We start from the raw sequence: 18,603 nt of genomic DNA on the forward strand, positions 1-18,603 counted from the left end.
CACACACACACTCACACACACACACACTCACACACACACACTCACACACACACACACTCACACACACATATGCACACACTCACACACTCACACACACACACACTCACACACACACACTCTCACACACACACTCACACACACATATGCACACACTCACACACTCACACACACACATACTCACACATACACACACTCTCACACACACACTCACACATACACACATTCTCACACACACACATACTCACATACACACACTCTCACACACACACACTCACACACTCACATACAGACACACTCACACACACACATACACACACTCTCACACTCACACACACACTCACATACACATACACTCTCACACACTCACACACACACACTCACACACACTCACATACACACACATACATATACACACTCACACATTCACACACACACTCTCACACATACACTCACACACTATCACACCCATACACACACATACTCACATACATACACATACACACACTCACACATACACACACATGCACTCACACATACACACACATACACACACACTCACACTCACACTCACAGAAATCAGAGTGAACGTTCCAAATAGAGTGATGGGTCCGTGTCCCCAGTGTTTAAAACCTTCCGTGGGTCCCCTCTGGCCTCAACTGATCTCTCCAGCCTCCCTCCAGCCTTCCTCTCACTTCCCCCTTCACTCCCACCTTTACCCACAACTTGTTTTGTCATGAATAGTCTCTCCTCTACACCTTAGCATGCTGTTCCCTCAACCAGAAATACCCTTGACTCCCTCCCTGCCTCTCCCCTCATCCTTCAAAACCCAGCTAAAAGGGTCACCCCTTCTCCCATCCTAAGCAAAAAGAGCTTACACCACTTTGCGGATTCCCGTGGCCGTGTGCGTCCTCCCTTTCAGCTGTGTGATTGGCCTCACCAGTAGCCTCGGGTCTGGGTTAGCCTTGAAATCTTGGAAGGTGAAATGCGTCCGGAACTCGTCAGAGTACTGCATCAGAGAGAACTGGGGACAGGGACCTGGCATTACACTGAGGAAGATGCCTCCCCCCGCAGCCATTTCCCAGAAAGCCCTGCAGAAATCTTAAAGCACTCTGGTCTCCAAATTCTACACTGCCCCCCTCTTTCTGCCTCACCAGGAAAGACACCTGCCATCAGCTCTCAGTACTAGAACTCCGTCAGAGACGATACGGGGGTCTCATCGCCCATGCCAACCCCTATCAAACAGTCAGAGCTGCCCACTTTGCAGAGAGTTGGAGGAATACTGGGGCTTCAGCCAGACAGAGCAAGAAGGAGACTCATGACAGAAAGCCATGATCGACTGACCATTTGTCAACGCCTGCGGCTGAGGGAGGAGAGGAAAGCGTGGCCTGGTTGCTGTGTCCCTGCAGCCTTGCGTGGGCTGTTCCCTAACCTCCCCATCGGTCCTCACCAAGGTTTTGGACTTTGTGAACTGATTCATCACAGTTGAGACGAAATCCTTCATCCGAAGAAAGTCATTTGGGTCGATGCTGCCAGAGCCGTCAATCAAGAAGGCGATGTCGCTCTCCTGCTGGGGGCACTCTGGACCACGGGAAAGAGTGCGGAGTGATTAAGTACTCCAGCTTCAGGTGCTACCTGTAGGTTAGCTGCTGAACCCTGAGGCTCAGAGGTAACCAGTCAGCCCATCTCCCAGGTAAATAGAAACGTGCACAGCCCCGCCCGTGTTGCTCGCTGGTTGAGCATCAACCCATGAACCAAGAGGTCACTGGTTTGATTCCCAATCAGGGCACATGCCCGGGTTGTAGGCTTGATTGCCCAGTAGGGTAAGGTGACCAGATTTTAACATTAGTAAAGCGGGACACCATTGACCGGGGGCGGGGGGGGGGTGGGGGCACGCGCGCGGTTCTTGATTAAATATTTGGTCTATATGGAGCAACAAAAATTTTCATAGAACTCAAAAATAGTATTGTAATACATTTTTTAAAATTTCAACATAAGTACAATTTACAAATATAATAAATAAAAAAATTATGTATAGTATTATTTTATTCTTTGGCATATTTCTCATTTGAGTGAATTTTTTTTTAGTAGATTGCTGTCGTTGTTTAAAAGGTCATGACATTTTTCACAAGAATTTGTTAAATTATATTTCACACATAAAATGGCTTTCACAAAGAAAAATGGTGATTTTTCTGATGCCCACACTTTATTTACTGTAGAAAAAAACGCGTTCAGTCACAGCATTAGTTCCTGGTAAGGAACTAATTAGTTCCTGGTAAGGACAGCGCGTATTCCACAATTTTTAGTGCATTATTTATCCTGGCTAAATAGCCACATGGCCGCCGAAAACCGTATATTCCCTTCCCGTTCTCCCGCCGTTCCCTAGCTTGTCGTGCATTTTTTCCAAAAATCGGGACTTTTTTAAAACGCCACGGGATGCGGGACAAATTGTTAAAAGTTGGGACTGTCCGGCCAAAAGCAGGACGTCTGGTCACCTTACAGGAGGGGCACGCAGGAGGCAGCAATCGACGATGTTTCTCTCTCATAGATGTTTCTATCTCTATTCCTCTCACGCCCTCTCTCTCTCTCTCTCAAAATCCATTAAAATGTATTTTTTAAATAAAAACGTGAACGACTTGGTATAAAAAACAATTGGTTAATTCTGCCCAAGAGAGTCAGGGAAAGTGGTGATATTAGAGCGACCTCATGAAGAATGAGAAATAGTTTGCCAGGAACACAAAGGAAGAAACAAGTTACGAGGGGGGAGGGGAGGAATAGCACCTCTAAAGGTATTCCTTCTGCCTCAGCCCCAAACCTACTTTCTCCCTCCCCACTCCGCTCCGCAGCCTGGGAGAGGGGGCCACGTGGTGCAGAGCAACAGGGCTCTTTACCCGCTGCTTCTGGTTGGATTTGCCCAGTGAGGAGCTGCACCGGGACACTGGAGGGAGGGAGGAAGTGAGCTCAGAGCATTCTCCTCTTGGCTCCCTCCCTGCCAGGTTGCTGTAGCCGGCTGTGCCCCTCAGCAGATCGCCTTCCTCTCAAGGAGACCCGCTCCACACACTTCCTCTCCTCTGGATTCTGGTGGCTTTTCCCTCTCCTTGTCTTGTCAGCTTAGGGGTGGAGACGGCTCTGCTGGCCCTGGGTTCCTGGACGGTCCCTAGGAGCTTAGACCCAGCACACCTTTATAATTAGTCCCTTTGTAAACAGTCCCCTTGAGTTATCTTAGCTGCAGCGTGCCACCTGTTCCAGTGGAGACCCCGACTGATACAAAGGGGGTGGGCCTCAAAGAATTCCGGCAGAATCCAGGAAGGAACCTGGAACTACCCGGGTAAACCTATATGGTGGAGATGCAGACGGGGCGATGACATTAAGCAGAGAACAGTTGGAAAGAGCCTCTCTATCCCAAAAAAGACGTTTGACTTTACCCCTTAGGCAGTGGGGAGCCGCTGGTGGTTCTTAGGGAAGGAAGAGAGGTGACGTGTTTATGTTGTAGAAAGACTGCCATAGCAGTGAAGACTTGTAGCAGCTTTATGCATGATGTGAAATATTGGAAATAACCCAAACATCCTTCCAGGAGTGAGTGGATGAATCGGCGAGTGGGACTGTGGGAAATCCGTGCAATGGAATACTGCGCAGCAATAAAAAGGAAAGAACTACTGACACACACAACAATCTGGGTGGATCCCAAATGCAAACTCAGAAGGTTGTGAGTCCATGTACGGAACATTCTTGAAAAGACAAACTACGTGTATATAGTGATGGAGAGCAGGTCAGTGAGTGCCAGGGGCTGGGGGTGAAGGGGTGGAGGCAACTGACTATAAAGGCAGGAAGGTTTTCTTGGGGGCGGGGGGGAGTGGAGCTCTTTTACATCCTGTTCATGCTGTTTTCACACAAATAGATACATTTCTTAAAATTCATGAAACTGTACCCTAAAAATAGCCATGGGGATGTAAGGCGGGGCAAAGGGAAAAGTCAATAATATTGTAATAACTATGCATGGTGTCAGACAGGTAAGAGATTTATCGGAGTGATCCCTAGGTAAGGCATAGAAATGCCTAATCACTATGTTGTACACCTGAAACTAATATAATATATATCAACAGCAATTGAAAAATAGATTAACTTTTTAAAAAAAGAAAAAAGGTCAATTTTATTGTAGGACATTAAAAAACTAAAATTACCCAAAAGGCATTGGCTTTTTAAAAATAAACAAGCAGCGCCAGCCAAGTGGCTCGGTTGCTTGGCGTGTCGCGCGCTGCACCAAAACGGTTGTGAGTTCGAGTCCCAGTCAGGGCACATGCCGAGGCGGTGGATTCCATCCCCAGGAGGCAACCAATCAATGTTTCTCTCTCACATCTCTCTCTCTCTCTCTCTCTCTCTCTCTCTCTCTCTCTCTCTCTCTCTCTTTCTCTCTCTCTCTCTCTCTCTCTCTCGTCAGTAGACATACCCCTGGGTGAGGATTTAAAAAGAAATTTTAAAAATACCAGTAAACAATCAGATTCTAAGGTTTATATGGAATACATTCAAAAGTTAGCCAGAAAAAAATTTTTTAATCTCAAAGATACGTTAAAAATCATCAAGGCACAGTGCAGCGTGTCCAGCATGCCACCGTTGTCATACACGGAGCATCTCCAGATACGACACAGAAGCGGGTAGCAGGGCTGCCTCCAGACAGGAAGCAGACGCTGGGGACCCAAGAGGGGGAGTCTCAGTCTACCCCTTAGTGCCCATTGAATTTCCAACCAAGTGCATCTTAGAAGAAACGGAAATGGTTTTCCAAAGAAGAGTCTTGAGCTCCTGAGAGTGAGGACCGAAGAGAGAGATGTGAGAATGGGAGCTGAAGCCACAGAAGTGGAGGCGTCAGGGAGGAAGAACACCTGGAGGGAAGAGAGACTGTCACCAGTGCCCTGGGCAGGCAGGGGAGGGTGGGCAGGCAGGGGAGGGTGGGCAGGAGGGCAGGCAGGCAGGGGAAGCAGGGCAGGAGGGCAGGCAGGGAAGGCAGGGCAGGCAGGGAAGGCGGGCAGGCAGGGGAAGGTGGGCAGGCAGGGCAGGCAGGGGAAGGTGGGCAGGCAGGGGAAGGTGGGCAGGCAGGGAAGGCGGGCAGGCAGGGGAAGGCGGGCAGGCAGGGAAGGCGGGCAGGGGAAGGCGGGCAGGCAGGGGAAGGCGGGCAGGCAGGGGAAGGTGGGCAGGCAGGGCAGGCAGGCAGGGGAAGGTGGGCAGGCAGGGGAAGGTGGGCAGGCAGGGGAAGGCGGGCAGGCAGGGAAGGCGGGCAGGGGAAGGCGGGCAGGCAGGGGAAGGTGGGCAGGCAGGGCAGGCAGGCAGGGGAAGGCGGGCAGGCAGGGGAAGGTGGGCAGCAAGAGGAAGGCGGGCAGGCAGGGGAAGGCGGGCAGGCAGGGAAGGCGGGCAGGGGAAGGCGGGCAGGCAGGGGAAGGCGGGCAGGCAGGGGAAGGTGGGCAGGCAGGGCAGGCAGGCAGGGGAAGGTGGGCAGGCAGGGGAAGGTGGGCAGGCAGGGAAGGTGGGCAGGCAGGGGAAGGTGGGCAGGCAGGGGAAGGCGGGCAGGCAGGGAAGGCGGGCAGGGGAAGGCGGGCAGGCAGGGGAAGGTGGGCAGGCAGGGCAGGCAGGCAGGGGAAGGCGGGCAGGCAGGGGAAGGTGGGCAGCAAGAGGAAGGCGGGCAGGCAGGGGAAGGCGGGCAGGCAGGGGAAGGTGGGCAGGCAGGGGAAGGGAAGGGGAGGGGAGGGGGCGGGACACCTGAGGCTGAGGTGTGTGGGGAAGGAAGGTGTGCAGGTCACCTTAGAGAGGCCAGTGAACATGAGGACAGAAAAGACACTCGCCATTCAGGGTCACAGATGCCATTTGCAAGAGCACGGTCTGTGCAGCGGGTGGGCAGAAGCCACATGTCAGAGCGTGAGGTCAGGCATGGGGAGAGGGAGTCAAAAGGAGAAAGAAAGCCCTTTGAAGACGCTTGGTGAGGGAAGGGGAGTGGGCGGAAGATAGGGCGGCGAGCAGGGAGGGGGAAGGTTATATTTATTGGTATAAATTGTAGTCCTTGTTTGTTTCTAAGATGTGGGTATCAGCAGCAGGTTTACATTAAAGGAATGGGAGACCTTTACGGTCCTGGAGGGAATGAGTGATTGACGGCACGAGCCCCAGGTCGGTGACCTGAAAGAACCTCTGAGGTCCGAACCAGAGACTCACTCCCGGAAAGGCCGAGGCAGGGCCTCCTCTAACCCCAGAGAGACGGTGCCTGGTGCCTTCGAGGGGATTCCGACGAGGAGAGGGGCCTGGAGGAGTTCCTGGCAGCGTGGTTTTCTCTGGGAAGGAGGAGGTAGCTATCTGGTGGGTGGAGTGCAGAGGAACAACGAAGGGGAAGAAACTGTACATGGAGGACACTGCCCTTGGTTCCAGAACCAACGTGGAGACGAGCAAAAAGATGGCCAGGAGTGAGAGAAAGCAGCGGCAGAGAGCAGCTTAAAAAGGTCCACTCGCTCACTCCCCTTCAATCACAAATGTTTGGGGAACCAGGTGTGGTAGGCAACAGCCAACACAGTCACCTCCGCTTGAGTTTTAACTAGATTTTTAAAAATAGAATGACACTCTCTTTGAGTGAGTGAGTGAGTGAGTGAGTGAGTGAGTGAGTGAGTTGTTAATCTTCACCTGAGGTTATTTTTCCATTTTTAGAAAAGATGGGAGGGAGGAGGGAGAGACACAGAGAAAAACATCGATGTGAGAGAGACACATTGATTGATTGCCTCCCACATGGGTCCCAATCAAGCCTGCAACCAAGGTACAGGCCCTTGACTGGAATCGAACCTGGGACCCTTCGGTCCACAGCTATGCTCTACCCACATAGCCAAACCAGCTAGGGCTTAGCTGAACTTTTTTTTTTTTTAATATGTTTTTGTTGATTTCAGAGAGGAAGAGAGAGGGAGAGAGAGAGATGGAAACAACAATGATGACAGAATCATTGATTGGCTGTCTCCTGCACGCCCCACACTGGGGATCAGGCCTGCAACCCAGGCATGTGCCCTGACCTGGAATCAAACTCTAACCTCCTGGTTGTTAGGTCAACGCTCAACCACAGAATCACGCCGGCCGGGCTCAGCTGAACCTTTGGACTCACTTCGAAGAAATTGCAGAAGTTCTGAGCTGTAACTTCTGAGATTTGTTTATGAAAAGACCGTGACTTCTGCTTAGGTGCCTGCTCTCTGTTCTCTCTCAGTCTTTATCCCCACCCTGAGGGAAGCCAGCTGCGATGGTGCTCGCTGCTCGCTGTGGAGGTCCGGGTGACAGATAGCTAGGGGGAGCCTCTAGCCACCAGCCAGTGAGGACAGAGGCCTCGGTGCAACAACCGGGAAGTGAGCTTGGAGGTGGCTTTTTCCCAGTCAAGCCTTCAGATGAGACAACAGCTCTGGTGTGACAACTTCCATCTCATGAGCAACCCTTAGGCAGAGGCACCCAGCAAGGGCACGCCCAGATTCCTGATTCGTAGAAGCTGCAAGATAATTCATCTTGTTTTCAGCTGCTACATTCAGGGGGAATTTGTTGTGAAGCAATAAATACAAACGCATAGAGCAGTGAACAAGCTAGGCAACATCCTTGCTATCACGGCGCCGACATTCCAGGAGAAAGGACAGATGCGAAACACGAAGAAAATGGAAATGCAGACACGAGGATGGAAGCTGGGGCGATGTGGCAGGGGGTCAGGGTGGGGCTGGCTGGGCGGGCCCTCAGGGAAGGCCTCTGACGAGAGGAGGCGGCTTTGGAGCTGAGATGGCACAATGGGTTGTCAGCTGAGGGCTGGGGAACAGCATGCCAGGCTGAAGGAATGGGGAGCACAAAGGCGTTGGGTGTGGTTCTTGGAGAAGAAAGAGCCAGTGTGGCTGCGGGAGAAGGGCTGGGAGAGGTGGGCAGGGGCCTCGCCTCCTAGAGCTTCGGAGCCTCTGGCCAGGAGACTAAGGCACTTACTCTAAGGACATTGTTTGGAATGTCACCTTACAAAGGTGAGTGGCCGTATCAGGACTTTTCTTGAAGTGCAAGACCCTAGCACTTGGCCCAAGTCTCTCTCTCTCTCTTTCTCTCTCTCTCTCTCTCTCTCTCTCTCTCTCTCTCTCTCTCTCTCTCTCTCTCTCGGAACCTTCTCCACCTAGACTTCTAAGTCACGCTCCAGACGATGAGCGGTCCCCAGTCCATGCTGCCCCGCCTCCCGCCTCCCGCTCCCCATCTTCACTCGATACCAAGCACAGCCCACCTCTGAGGGCCTTGGGGAACCTCTGGGGCGGCTGCCGCAGGTTGGATCCAAACAGGAAGCAGAAGCCGTTCACGTAGGTGTTCTCCTTGCACATTTGGTGGAGGGTGGGGCCGCAGGCCTGGAAGGCAGGGTGTAGGTGTGTGTGGGGGGGCGGGAGCTGTCCCCTGCTTTCTGTCCTTTTACCCCAACATCTCCATGCTCTGCAAGACCCCAGCCCCAACAGCCCCAGGTCTCCACGCCTCCCCTCAGACCCTCCCTAACCCAGGGGCAACTCACCAACAGCCGGAAAGGGTTGGTGGCAAATGCCAGAGACAGACCCAAGGACATGTTCACAGCCTCCGGGGGGACTGAGGACAGACATGTTCATGGTTACATTCAGGAGATGAAAGGGCCTGAGTAGAAGCTAAACAGGGGTCACCCGCCCTGGGAGACAAAGGCTGGCAGGTGAAGGGGGCACCCGGGTCATGGGAAAGGAGTGCCTGCGGGTGCCTGGGGTAGAGTCGCCCTACAGCACAGAGGCTGGGAGCTGACCCCTGGGGCCCCAACCACAGACCCTCCCCCCAGAACAAAGGGAGTGAAGGGGATGCCCGGCAAGTCCAGGGACGTGCACCGGAGGACCGGCGGCTCAGGGAGGGGCGGGCTCACCCTGCAGCTGGATGGGCTCGCAGGAGGACGTGCTGTAGTCACACTGGTAGAGGCCTCCCGTCTGATTGGCGGTCTTTATCTCCTGGGGGGCTCCCACCACCACCCTGCGGGGAGAGTTGGGAACAGATCGCCACAGGAATCGGAGAAAATGGACAAGTGGGGAGAGAAGGAGACCAGGGAAGAAGTCCTGCCCCGGGGGAAGTGGGAGCCAGCCGCACAGCGTCTCCAACTCCTAGAGGCACAGGGGGCTCAACAGAGAAAACGTGGGAGCTGTTAACTCTCAGCGTGGGAAGGACACGGAACAAACAGGTCATTTAAAAACGGTCCCGTTCGCTCTTCTCGTGGCACCCAAGGTGGTAGCTGCTTAGCACAAAGCGGGGCATCTCTTTCCCAGGAACCGGCTGCCAGAATTCTGCTCGCTGCTGGGGCGATGGCCGCAAACTTCTGCCTTTTGTGAGAAGCGGGTGGCCACAGCGGCCGGCCGGCGGGGTTATGTGGTCGGAGTCAGTGGTGGGAACTACACACGAGGTTTCCACGTGAAGCAGGGGTCCGGCCACGGCGAGTCGCCCGCTGCCCTGTGAGAGGCGATCCTGCTACAGACCAAGGAGGGTGGAGAGACACTCCCAGCTGCGAGGGCTGCACCGCGGGAGGACGAAGGGGAGGAAGATGTTCCTGGTCTCCTTGGCACTGCTGTGCCTCCTGGCCTGGGCCCGAAAGTTTGCGGCCATCGCCCCAGCAGAACCACCAACTTCTCCATCCCTAGAGAAGAGGATGTCCCCCAGCGTGCGGTGAGAAAGCCCCTCCACAGGGAAGCTGAGAAACTAGGACCAAAGCTCACGCTCAGCACCTGGCTGCGCACGGGCTGCAGCCCCAGGCGGGGGTGCTGCTCCGAGGAAACACGCACTGAGGAGGGTAAGGAAGAGGCCGCAGAATATGCTCAACTTCTGGCCAAGAGGACGAGGGAGGCCACGGGAAAACGCAGGAACAGATTGCCAAGAGACCTAGGCTGTGCCCTCGGAGAGCTCCTACCTCGAAGTCTGAGCTCAGTCAAAAAGGAGGTTTTTTTCTTGCCCTGGCGGGTGTGGCTCGGTTGGTTGGAGGGTCGTCCTGTGCACATAAAGGTTATGGATTTGATTCCCAGTTGGGGCACGTACAGAAGGCAATCGATGGATGTTTCTCACATGGATGCTTCTCTCTCTCTCTCTCTTTCTCTCCCTTAACACCCCCCCCCCTCTCTCTAAAATCAACAAGCAGCCCTAGCCAGTTTGGCTTAGTGGATAGAGCGTCGGCCTTCGGACTGGAGGGTCCCGGGGTTTGATTCTGGTCAAGGGCACATGCCCAGGTTGCAGGCTAACCCTAACCCTAACCCGGGCGTGCAGGAGGCAGCCAATCAATGATTCTCTCTCGTCATTGATGTTCCTATCTCTCTCCCTTCCTCTCTGAAATCAATAAAAATATATTTTAAAATAAAATAATAAATAAAATCAATAAACACATACTTGGGTGAGAATTTTTATGAGATTTTTGTCAAAAGTAACAAATAAATACGATCAGACATCAAAAAATGTTTAATTAATAAATAAATATGGTTAAGTTAAACCACACAGTCATTTTAAATAAATTTCTGTCTGTGATAAATTACCATAAGCAACGTTAAAAAAAAAAAAAGATAAACTGGTGGGAGAAAGATTAGCATACTAGCCTCCTTCCCTCATTATAGTCATAGCTCCTACAAACCAATAAGGAAAAATAATAATAACAATAACCCCAAAGAAAAATGGGCTACAGATAAGACAAAAAGAGTGTTCACAGAAAAGGAAATAATCTCTCATTTGTACAGAAATGCAATTTAAAATTAAATTGAGATACCATTTGTCACCTGTTCCATTTACAAAGATCAGTAAGTTTGATAACACATTGGATTGGTAAATGGGCAGCGAAGTAGGAGTCCATAAATTTCTGGTGTGAGTTTAAATTGTTGCCACCTCTATAGAGGGCAACTGGGAAAGTCTATTAAAATTACATACATGTATGTTCCCTGTGATCCAGCAATCCTAGTTCCAGGAATTTACTTCCAAATGTATTTGCACATGTGCAAAATGACAGCATTGCTCACATAGAAAAAGTGTGTAAATAATGACACATTAAGAAGAGATTTAAATGTAATACGAATGTGAGTTACAGTACCTTCAAATAATAGAATATGATGCAAGCATTAAAAAATGAGTAACTTATCTGGTAAAATTACTATGTTCTATTAAGAAAAAAAAATACAAAGAATGGCATAGAGCAGAGGCCAGCAAACTTTATCTGAAAAGGTAATACTATTTCCATAATATTGTTTGTTGTTGTTAATCCTCATCCAAGGATATTTTCCATTGATTTTTAGAGAAAATGGAAGGGAGAGGGCGAGACAGAGAGAGACATACTTGATTGGTTGCCTCCCGGCATCGAGCTTGGAACTGAGGTATGTGCCCTTGAATGGAATCAAACCTGGGACCTTCAGTCCCAAACCAGCCAGGATTGAACCCACAACCCTTTGGTGTATGGGATGACGCTCCAACCGGCTGAGCCACCGGCCAGGACTGTCGTAGCTCTTGATTCTGCCACTGTAGCTCCAAAGCAACCATAAACAATAAACGATGAGTTGGGGTGGGGCAGCAATGAAATTTATTTACAAAAACTGGCCGCAGGCCATAGTTGGAGTATAACGAGTGCTAAAAACTGTGAGCAGGAATGGGGGTGGGTAGGAAGATGTAGAGGTCCATCCGCACAGAATCGCTCTGCAAGAAGACACCAGGAACCCTGTCAAACACCAACAGCATATCTCACAGCGCTAAAACTTATCATCCAACATCTCCATGGAACCACAAAAGACCCCAGAGTCACAGCAATCGTGGGGAAAAAGCTGGAGGTAGCACACCACCTGTCATCGAACTACACTTGGAGGCCGCAGCACTCGGAGCAGCCTCGTACTGCTTTCGGCTCCGAGGAGGCTTAGGGGCAACTTCCTTCCATCTTCCCGAATCTGGGCTCATCCCACACCAGCCGCCTCCACTGTGCCACCGAAGGCTGACCCCAACGAGATAAAGTCAGACACCTTAGGTGCGCCAGTGGGGAAGCCGGGGCCACGTTTTCCCTGGCCCCCAAGATCAGCCCCCTGGGTCTGTCTCCAAAAACAGCGGTGATGACATCGCCAAAGCAAGCGGTGATTGGAAGGGTCTGAGAATTAAGTGGAACGGACCATTCAGAACGGACAGGCCCAGATTGAGGTGGTGCCTTCTGCCTCCGCCCTGGTCATCAAAGCCCGCAAAGAACCGTCAAGAGACAGAAAGAAACAAAAGAAACCATTAAGCACCGTGGAAATATCACTTTCAATCAGATTGTCAATATTACCCGACAGACGTGACACGACTCTTTAGCTAGAGAACTCTCTGGAACCATTAAAGAGGTCCTGGGGCCGGCCCAGGCTGTGGGTTGCAGTGCTAACAGCTGTCACTGACATCAGCAGTGGCGCAGTGAAAGGCCCGGCTAGCTGAGAACTACAAAAAAATAGTTAATTTAAACATCATTTGAGCCCATCTGGTGTGGCTCAGTGGTTGAGCGTCGACCCACCAACCAAGAGCTCATGGGCTGGGCTGCGGGTTGGATTCCCCAGTAAGGGGCATGCAGGAGGCAGCAGATCAATGTTTCTATTTCTCTATCCCTCTCCTTTCCTCTCTCTATAAAATCAATAAAAACATATTTTTTTAAAAGATCATTTGACAACAACAAAACAGCATAGTACTGGCATAAAAACAGACATAGCTCAATGGAACAGAATAGAAAGGCCAGAAATAAACACATGCCTCTATGGTCAATTAACACTGCCAAAGAGGCAAGCGCATACAATGGGGTAAAGACAGTCTCTTCAGTAAATGGTGTTGGGAAAATTGGACAGCTACATGCAAAAAAATGAAACTCGACCACCTTCTTATGCCATATACAAGAATAAACTCAAAATGGATTAAAGATATAAATGTTAGACTCGAGACCATAAAGTCTTAGAAGAAAAGATAGGCAGTAAGATCTCTGGCATTTCTCATAGCCATGTTTTTATTGATACATCTACTCAGGGAAGGGAAACAAAAGAAAAAATAAACAAATGGGACTGCATCAAACTAAAAAGTTGTGTTTTTTAAATATATTTTATTGATTTTTCACAGAGAGGAAGGGAGAGGGTTAGAAAGTTAGAAACATTAATGAGAGAGAAACATCGATCAGCCACCTCCTGCACACCTCCTACTTGCGATGTGCCTGCAACCAAGGTACATGCCCTTGACCGGAATCGAACCTGGGACCCTTCAGTCCACAGGCCGACGCTCCATCCACTGAGCCAAACCAGTCAGGGCAAACTATAAAGTTTTATACAGCAAAGGAAACCATCAACAAAATGAAAACACAACATACTTAATGGAAGAACATATTCACCAATGATATATCTGATAAGAGGTTAATATCCAAAATTTATAAAGAACTCATGCAACTCAACATCAAAAAAAATTTTTTTCAATTTAAAATGCGCAAAAGACCTGAATAGACACTTCTCTAAAGAGGACATACAGATGCCCAATAGACATGAAAAGATGCTCAACATCACTAACCATCAGAGGAACGCAAATTAAAACCACAGTGAGATATCTCCTCGCGCCTGTCAGAATGGCTGCCATCAACACACCCACAAGTGACAGGTGTCGGCCAGGATGTAGAGAAAAGAGAACCCTCTTGCACTGTTGTTGGGAATGTAAATTGGTGCAGCCACTGTGAAAAACAGTATGTGTGGGGGGGGGGGTCCTCAAAAAATTTAAAATGTAATTGCCTTATGACCAGCGATTTCATTTCTGAGTCTATGTCAGAAGAAACCCAAAATACTGATTCGGAAGAATATATGCACCACTATGTTCATTGCAACATTATTTACTCACAATAACCAACCTATAAAAGCAACCCAAGTGCCTATCAATAGACCAATGAATAAAAAATTGTGGTACATATATACAATGGAATATTACTTGGCCATAAAAAAGAATGAAGTCCTACCATTTGTGACAGCATGGATGGACCCAGAGGGGATTATGTTAAGTGAAATAAGTCAGTCAGAGAAAGACAAATACCATATGATTTCACTTACATGTGGAATCTAAAGAACAAAATAATTAAACAAACAAAACTGAAATAGACTCATAGAAACAGAGAACAGACTAATGATTGCCAGAGGGGCAGAAGGGTGAGGGACTGGCTAAAAATAGTAAAGAGATTAAATACAAATTGGTAGTTACAAAATAATCACGGGATGTAAAGTACAGCATAGAGACATAGTCATTAATATTGTAATAACTGTGTATGGTGTCAGCGGGTATTGGCAATATCAGGGAAACCCTTTATAAAGTATATGATTGTCTAACCTCTATGCTGGTATATGCTGTACACCAGAAACTAATACAAAATAAAATTGAATGTAAACTGTAATTGGGGGGGGGCGATGTTTAAATCCTCCTAGGATAGGAACTGGGAGAAAGGAGTGTGGGAGATTTTTCACTATCATACTCCTTGGTATTAACTATTCGAAAATAAATCAAGAAAAACAAAACAAAAAACAAAGGAAATGCCGGGGGGGGGGGGGGGGCAGGTGTTCAGAGATGTAATCTTAGAGGGAAAACATGTGAGGCAGGGAGCTCCATGAGTGGCCCTTACCGGGATCCCTCAAGCTGGACCACGCTCTGCCCGAAGCTCCTTGCATTCTCTCGAAAGATCACTGGGTTTTCAGTGTCCAGGTTGAACCCATGACATAAGGCCAAGGCTGGAGGGAAAACAGAGGGATGAGGGTCAGGAGGAGAGAAGGACATAGTTAAGAAAGAAGTTTGCCCCCCTGCTCCATGCATCTTCCTGTGGGATTCACCCTCACCCAGCGTGGAGATGTGGGGCTCCCACATGCAACTCTGAGAGCCTGGGGCAGAGCTCAGCACACTTTTTCCACAAAGGGCCCGATAGTAAAAAATTTTAGGCTCTGTGGGCCCACAGGCAAGTAGAGTATATTATGTACTTACATAATACTTATATATTATACTAGAGGCCCAGTGCACGAAATTCGTGTACTCAAAGGGGGTGATCCCTCAACCCAGGCTGCACCCTCTCGCAGTCTGGGAGCCCTCAGGGGATGTCTGACTGATGGCTTAGGCCACTGCTGCGGAGGCGGGAGAGGCTCCCACCACCACTGCTGTGCTAACCAGCCATGAGCCCAGCTTCTGGCTGAGCGGGGCTCCCCCTGTGGGAGCACACTGACCACCAGGGACAGCTCCTGCATTGAGCATCTGCCCCCTGGTGATAAGTGCGTGTCATAGCAACTGGTTGTTCTGCTGTTTGGTCGATTTGCATATTAGCCTTTTATTATATAGGATATTATATAAGTATTATATAGGTAGGTGCTTATATACAAGAGAGCAAATGCATTCCCACAAATTGTTCATCGAGGGGATTCAAAATATAATAATTGAGTACACTTTTTGTTATACAAATTTGCTAATGACACAAAGGGATTTCTTTGGGGGAGATAACATTTCTCACTTCGCTGGGATTAAATCAGTGTTCCCGAGCATGAACCGATTACAAATGTCCATCTGCAACCCAAGGCTCACAGGCTCTACAAGTTGGTGGTGGAACCTTTGCCTTATGCCCATAGACCTGTTTCCTGACCCCTGACCTAGCCCACCAATGCGGGGTGCTTCCAGCCCCTCTCTGAGCCTCACCCTATGTTCCCACCCTGCTGATTTGCCCAAGACCAAGTTCCTAAAGTCTCTCGTTAGGCAATTTCCTTCCTATGCAACTCTCAATCATTTCATTCCCGGTCTTTGGCTCATTCGCCACAAAACACAGGCATACAAGGAAAACAAACTTAAATCATTTGATCCATCCGTCATTCAACAAACATCTACACCTGGGTCCTTAGAAAATAGAACTGGGGGCAAAGTGGTGGTGAGGTGGGATCCAAGAAGAGACACTCTGAGAAGAGGACCCGGTACCTGCTGTGCACACTTTGGCCTGTCGTTTCGCCTCTCTAGTCTCAGGTTTCTCGTCTGTGCAGCAGAGGGGCCAGCCAAACCCCCTTGCACAGCCTGTGAATTCAGTCCTTCCTCCGAGCTTCTCTGCTCATCTCATCTTGGTCTAGCTCTACTCTCTGCTCCTTCATGAATCTCTTATCCTTCCCCAAATCCTCTTTGTCTCTCCCCAATCTAACCCCTTGATATTCTGCACGCCTTCTCTCTACTCGCAGACTCATAAGTTCCCCTCCTCCACACCCTAAGCACCTCCCCAGCCCCAGGCCCCTGGCACACCTGTTAAGAGAAGGACTCGGTGAGGCATGGCCGGAGAGAGCAGGCACCCTGTGACTGTGCGCATCACCAAAGCCAGGAAGGACATAAAAAGAGAAGTAGTGGAAGCAGAAATATGCTAGAGACTCAAAGGAAGAGGGCGGGGGCTTAGTTAGCACATAGTGACCTTGACCTTCCTCCTGTGGCCACACTCAGCTCCCCCGCCCCCACCCCCAGGAACCCCTCCCTCGCCCAGCTCCCTAACCCAAACCAGAAAGGTCGCTATTTCAATGGTGTTATTTGCCCACCAGCTTCTGGGCTTGTGAAAGCACTGTGAAAAGCAAGCCAAGTAGGCTCAGGGCCTGCCTCCTGGAACGTGTGTTCTAAACATTAACACAGACCACGCACGTGTGGGGCGTCGCCCTCTGGGTCTCCCTGAAAGCACGCTTTGCAAAATGCCCTGCCCTCCTGCCCAAGGAGACAGGAGCACCCTTCAGCCAGAACTGCCCTCCTTTGTAGCCATCCATAAGGACAGCTCAGACACAGAGACCTATATTACTTTGTTTAAAACAAAACAAAACAAAAATACCTCAAACCCTTTGCCCAGGAATTTTCACTTCCAAGAATTTATCCTAAGAAAGAGCCCAGAAGTACAATCAAAGTGGATGTATAAGCTGGTGCATAAGCAATGTTTCACCGTGAAACACTGAACAGCCTCAGTCTCCACCAGCAGAGGAGTGGCTGAATGATGCCTCCCCTGGGATATACCCTTACCTTCCATCTAGTCGCTTCTGCTTCTGTTTCAAAGGCACAGGAGCATCCTTTCAGGAAAGATATGGAACACCAAACTGGGACCTTAGCGACTTCAAAGAGCAACGTATGATTGTCTCATGGTCCTGTGGATTGTCTGGCCTCAACAGTTCCCACGGAAGGATCTCACGGTGCAGTGAGCTAGTGATGGGCTGGAGTCATCCAAGGTTCAGTTGGGCGAGACTTTCAAAATGGGTCACTCGCACTGCCATTTAAGTCCTTTATCCATTTTGAGTTTATTTTTGTGTATGGTGTAAGTTGGTGGTCTAGTTTCATTTTTTTTGCATGTTATCTGTCCGATTTTCCCAACACCATTTATTAAAGAGACTGTCTTAACTCCATTGTATGTTCATGCTCCTTTTCAAATATTAATTGAGCATAATGACGTGGGCCTATTTCTGGGGTCTCTGTTCTGTGCCAGTGCCAGGCTGTTTGATTACGGTGGCTTTGTAGTGTAATTGATATCTTAGTATTGTGATTCCTCCAACTTTGTTCTTCTTTCTCAATGTTGCTGTGGCTATTCGGGGTCTTTTTTGGTTCCATATACATTTTTGGAGCATTTGTTCTAGATCTGTGAAATATGCTGTTGGTACTTTAATAAGAATTGTATTGAATCTGCAGATTGTCTTGGGTAGTAAGAACATTTTAATGATGTTGATTCTACCAATCCATGAACACAGTATATTCTTCCACTTGTTTACATCTTCCTCTATCTTTTTTTCAACGTCCTGTAGTTTTCTGAATACAAGTCTTTTACCTCCTCAGTTAAGTTTATTCCTAAGAATATTTATTTATTTATTTATTTATTTGCTGCAATGGTAAATGGGATTGTTTAGTTTCACTTTCTTTTTTTAAATTTTTTTTATTGATTTCAGAGAGGAAGGGAGAGGGAGAGAGATAGAAATGTCGATGATGAGAGAGAATCACTGAGTGGCTGCTTCCTGCACACCCCACACTGGGGATCGAGCCTGCAACCCAGACATGTGACTTGATCGGGAATCAAACTGTGACCTCCAGGTTCATAGGTCCATGCTCAACCACTGAGTCACACTGGCCAAGCTAGTTTCACTTTCTGATAATTCATTATTGGTATATTAAAAAGCCATTGATTTTTGAGTGTTGATTTTATATCCTGCTACATTGCCAAATTCATTTATTAAATATAGTAGTCTTTTTGGTAGAATCTTTATGGTTTTCTATATACAATATCATGTCATCTGTGAATAATGAGAGTTTTACTTCCTCCTTTCCAATTTGGGTGCCTTTTATTTCTGCTTGTCTTATCACTGTGGATAGGACTGCCAGTACTAAGTTAAGTAAGAGTGGTGAAAGCAGACATCCCTGTCTTGTTCCTGTTCTCAGGGGAAATGGTTTTAGTTTTTGCCCATTGAGTATGATGTTCACTGTAGATTTGTCATATATGTCCTTTATTATTTTGAGATATGCTCCCTCTATTCCCACTTTGCTGAGAGTTTTTATAAAAAATGGGTGTTGGATTTTGTTGAGTGCTTTTTCTGAGTCTATTGATATGATCATGTGATTTTTGTCTTTCAATTT

General features: G+C 48.8%; 1 protein-coding gene across 1 annotated transcript in view; it reads right to left on the reverse strand.

The window, feature by feature from the left end:
- ITGAM (integrin subunit alpha M) overlaps positions 1 to 16,323 on the reverse strand; it is a 41,882-nt gene extending 25,559 nt beyond the window's left edge. Inside the window, exons 1-7 of the mRNA XM_079789174.1 lie at positions 16,261 to 16,323; positions 14,624 to 14,729; positions 8,891 to 8,994; positions 8,522 to 8,592; positions 8,246 to 8,363; positions 1,448 to 1,578; positions 876 to 1,021 (exon numbers count right to left, since the gene is read on the reverse strand). Coding sequence (XP_079645300.1) covers positions 876 to 1,021; positions 1,448 to 1,578; positions 8,246 to 8,363; positions 8,522 to 8,592; positions 8,891 to 8,994; positions 14,624 to 14,729; positions 16,261 to 16,288 — 704 coding nt within the window. The 5' untranslated portion in view covers positions 16,289 to 16,323. The remainder of the gene's footprint in view (positions 1 to 875; positions 1,022 to 1,447; positions 1,579 to 8,245; positions 8,364 to 8,521; positions 8,593 to 8,890; positions 8,995 to 14,623; positions 14,730 to 16,260) is intronic.
- Between the last annotated feature and the right edge of the window lie 2,280 nt (positions 16,324 to 18,603).

The sequence above is a fragment of the Cnephaeus nilssonii genome, assembly GCF_951640355.1.
Source record: "Cnephaeus nilssonii genome assembly, chromosome: 2".
NCBI lineage: Eukaryota > Metazoa > Chordata > Mammalia > Chiroptera > Vespertilionidae > Cnephaeus > Cnephaeus nilssonii.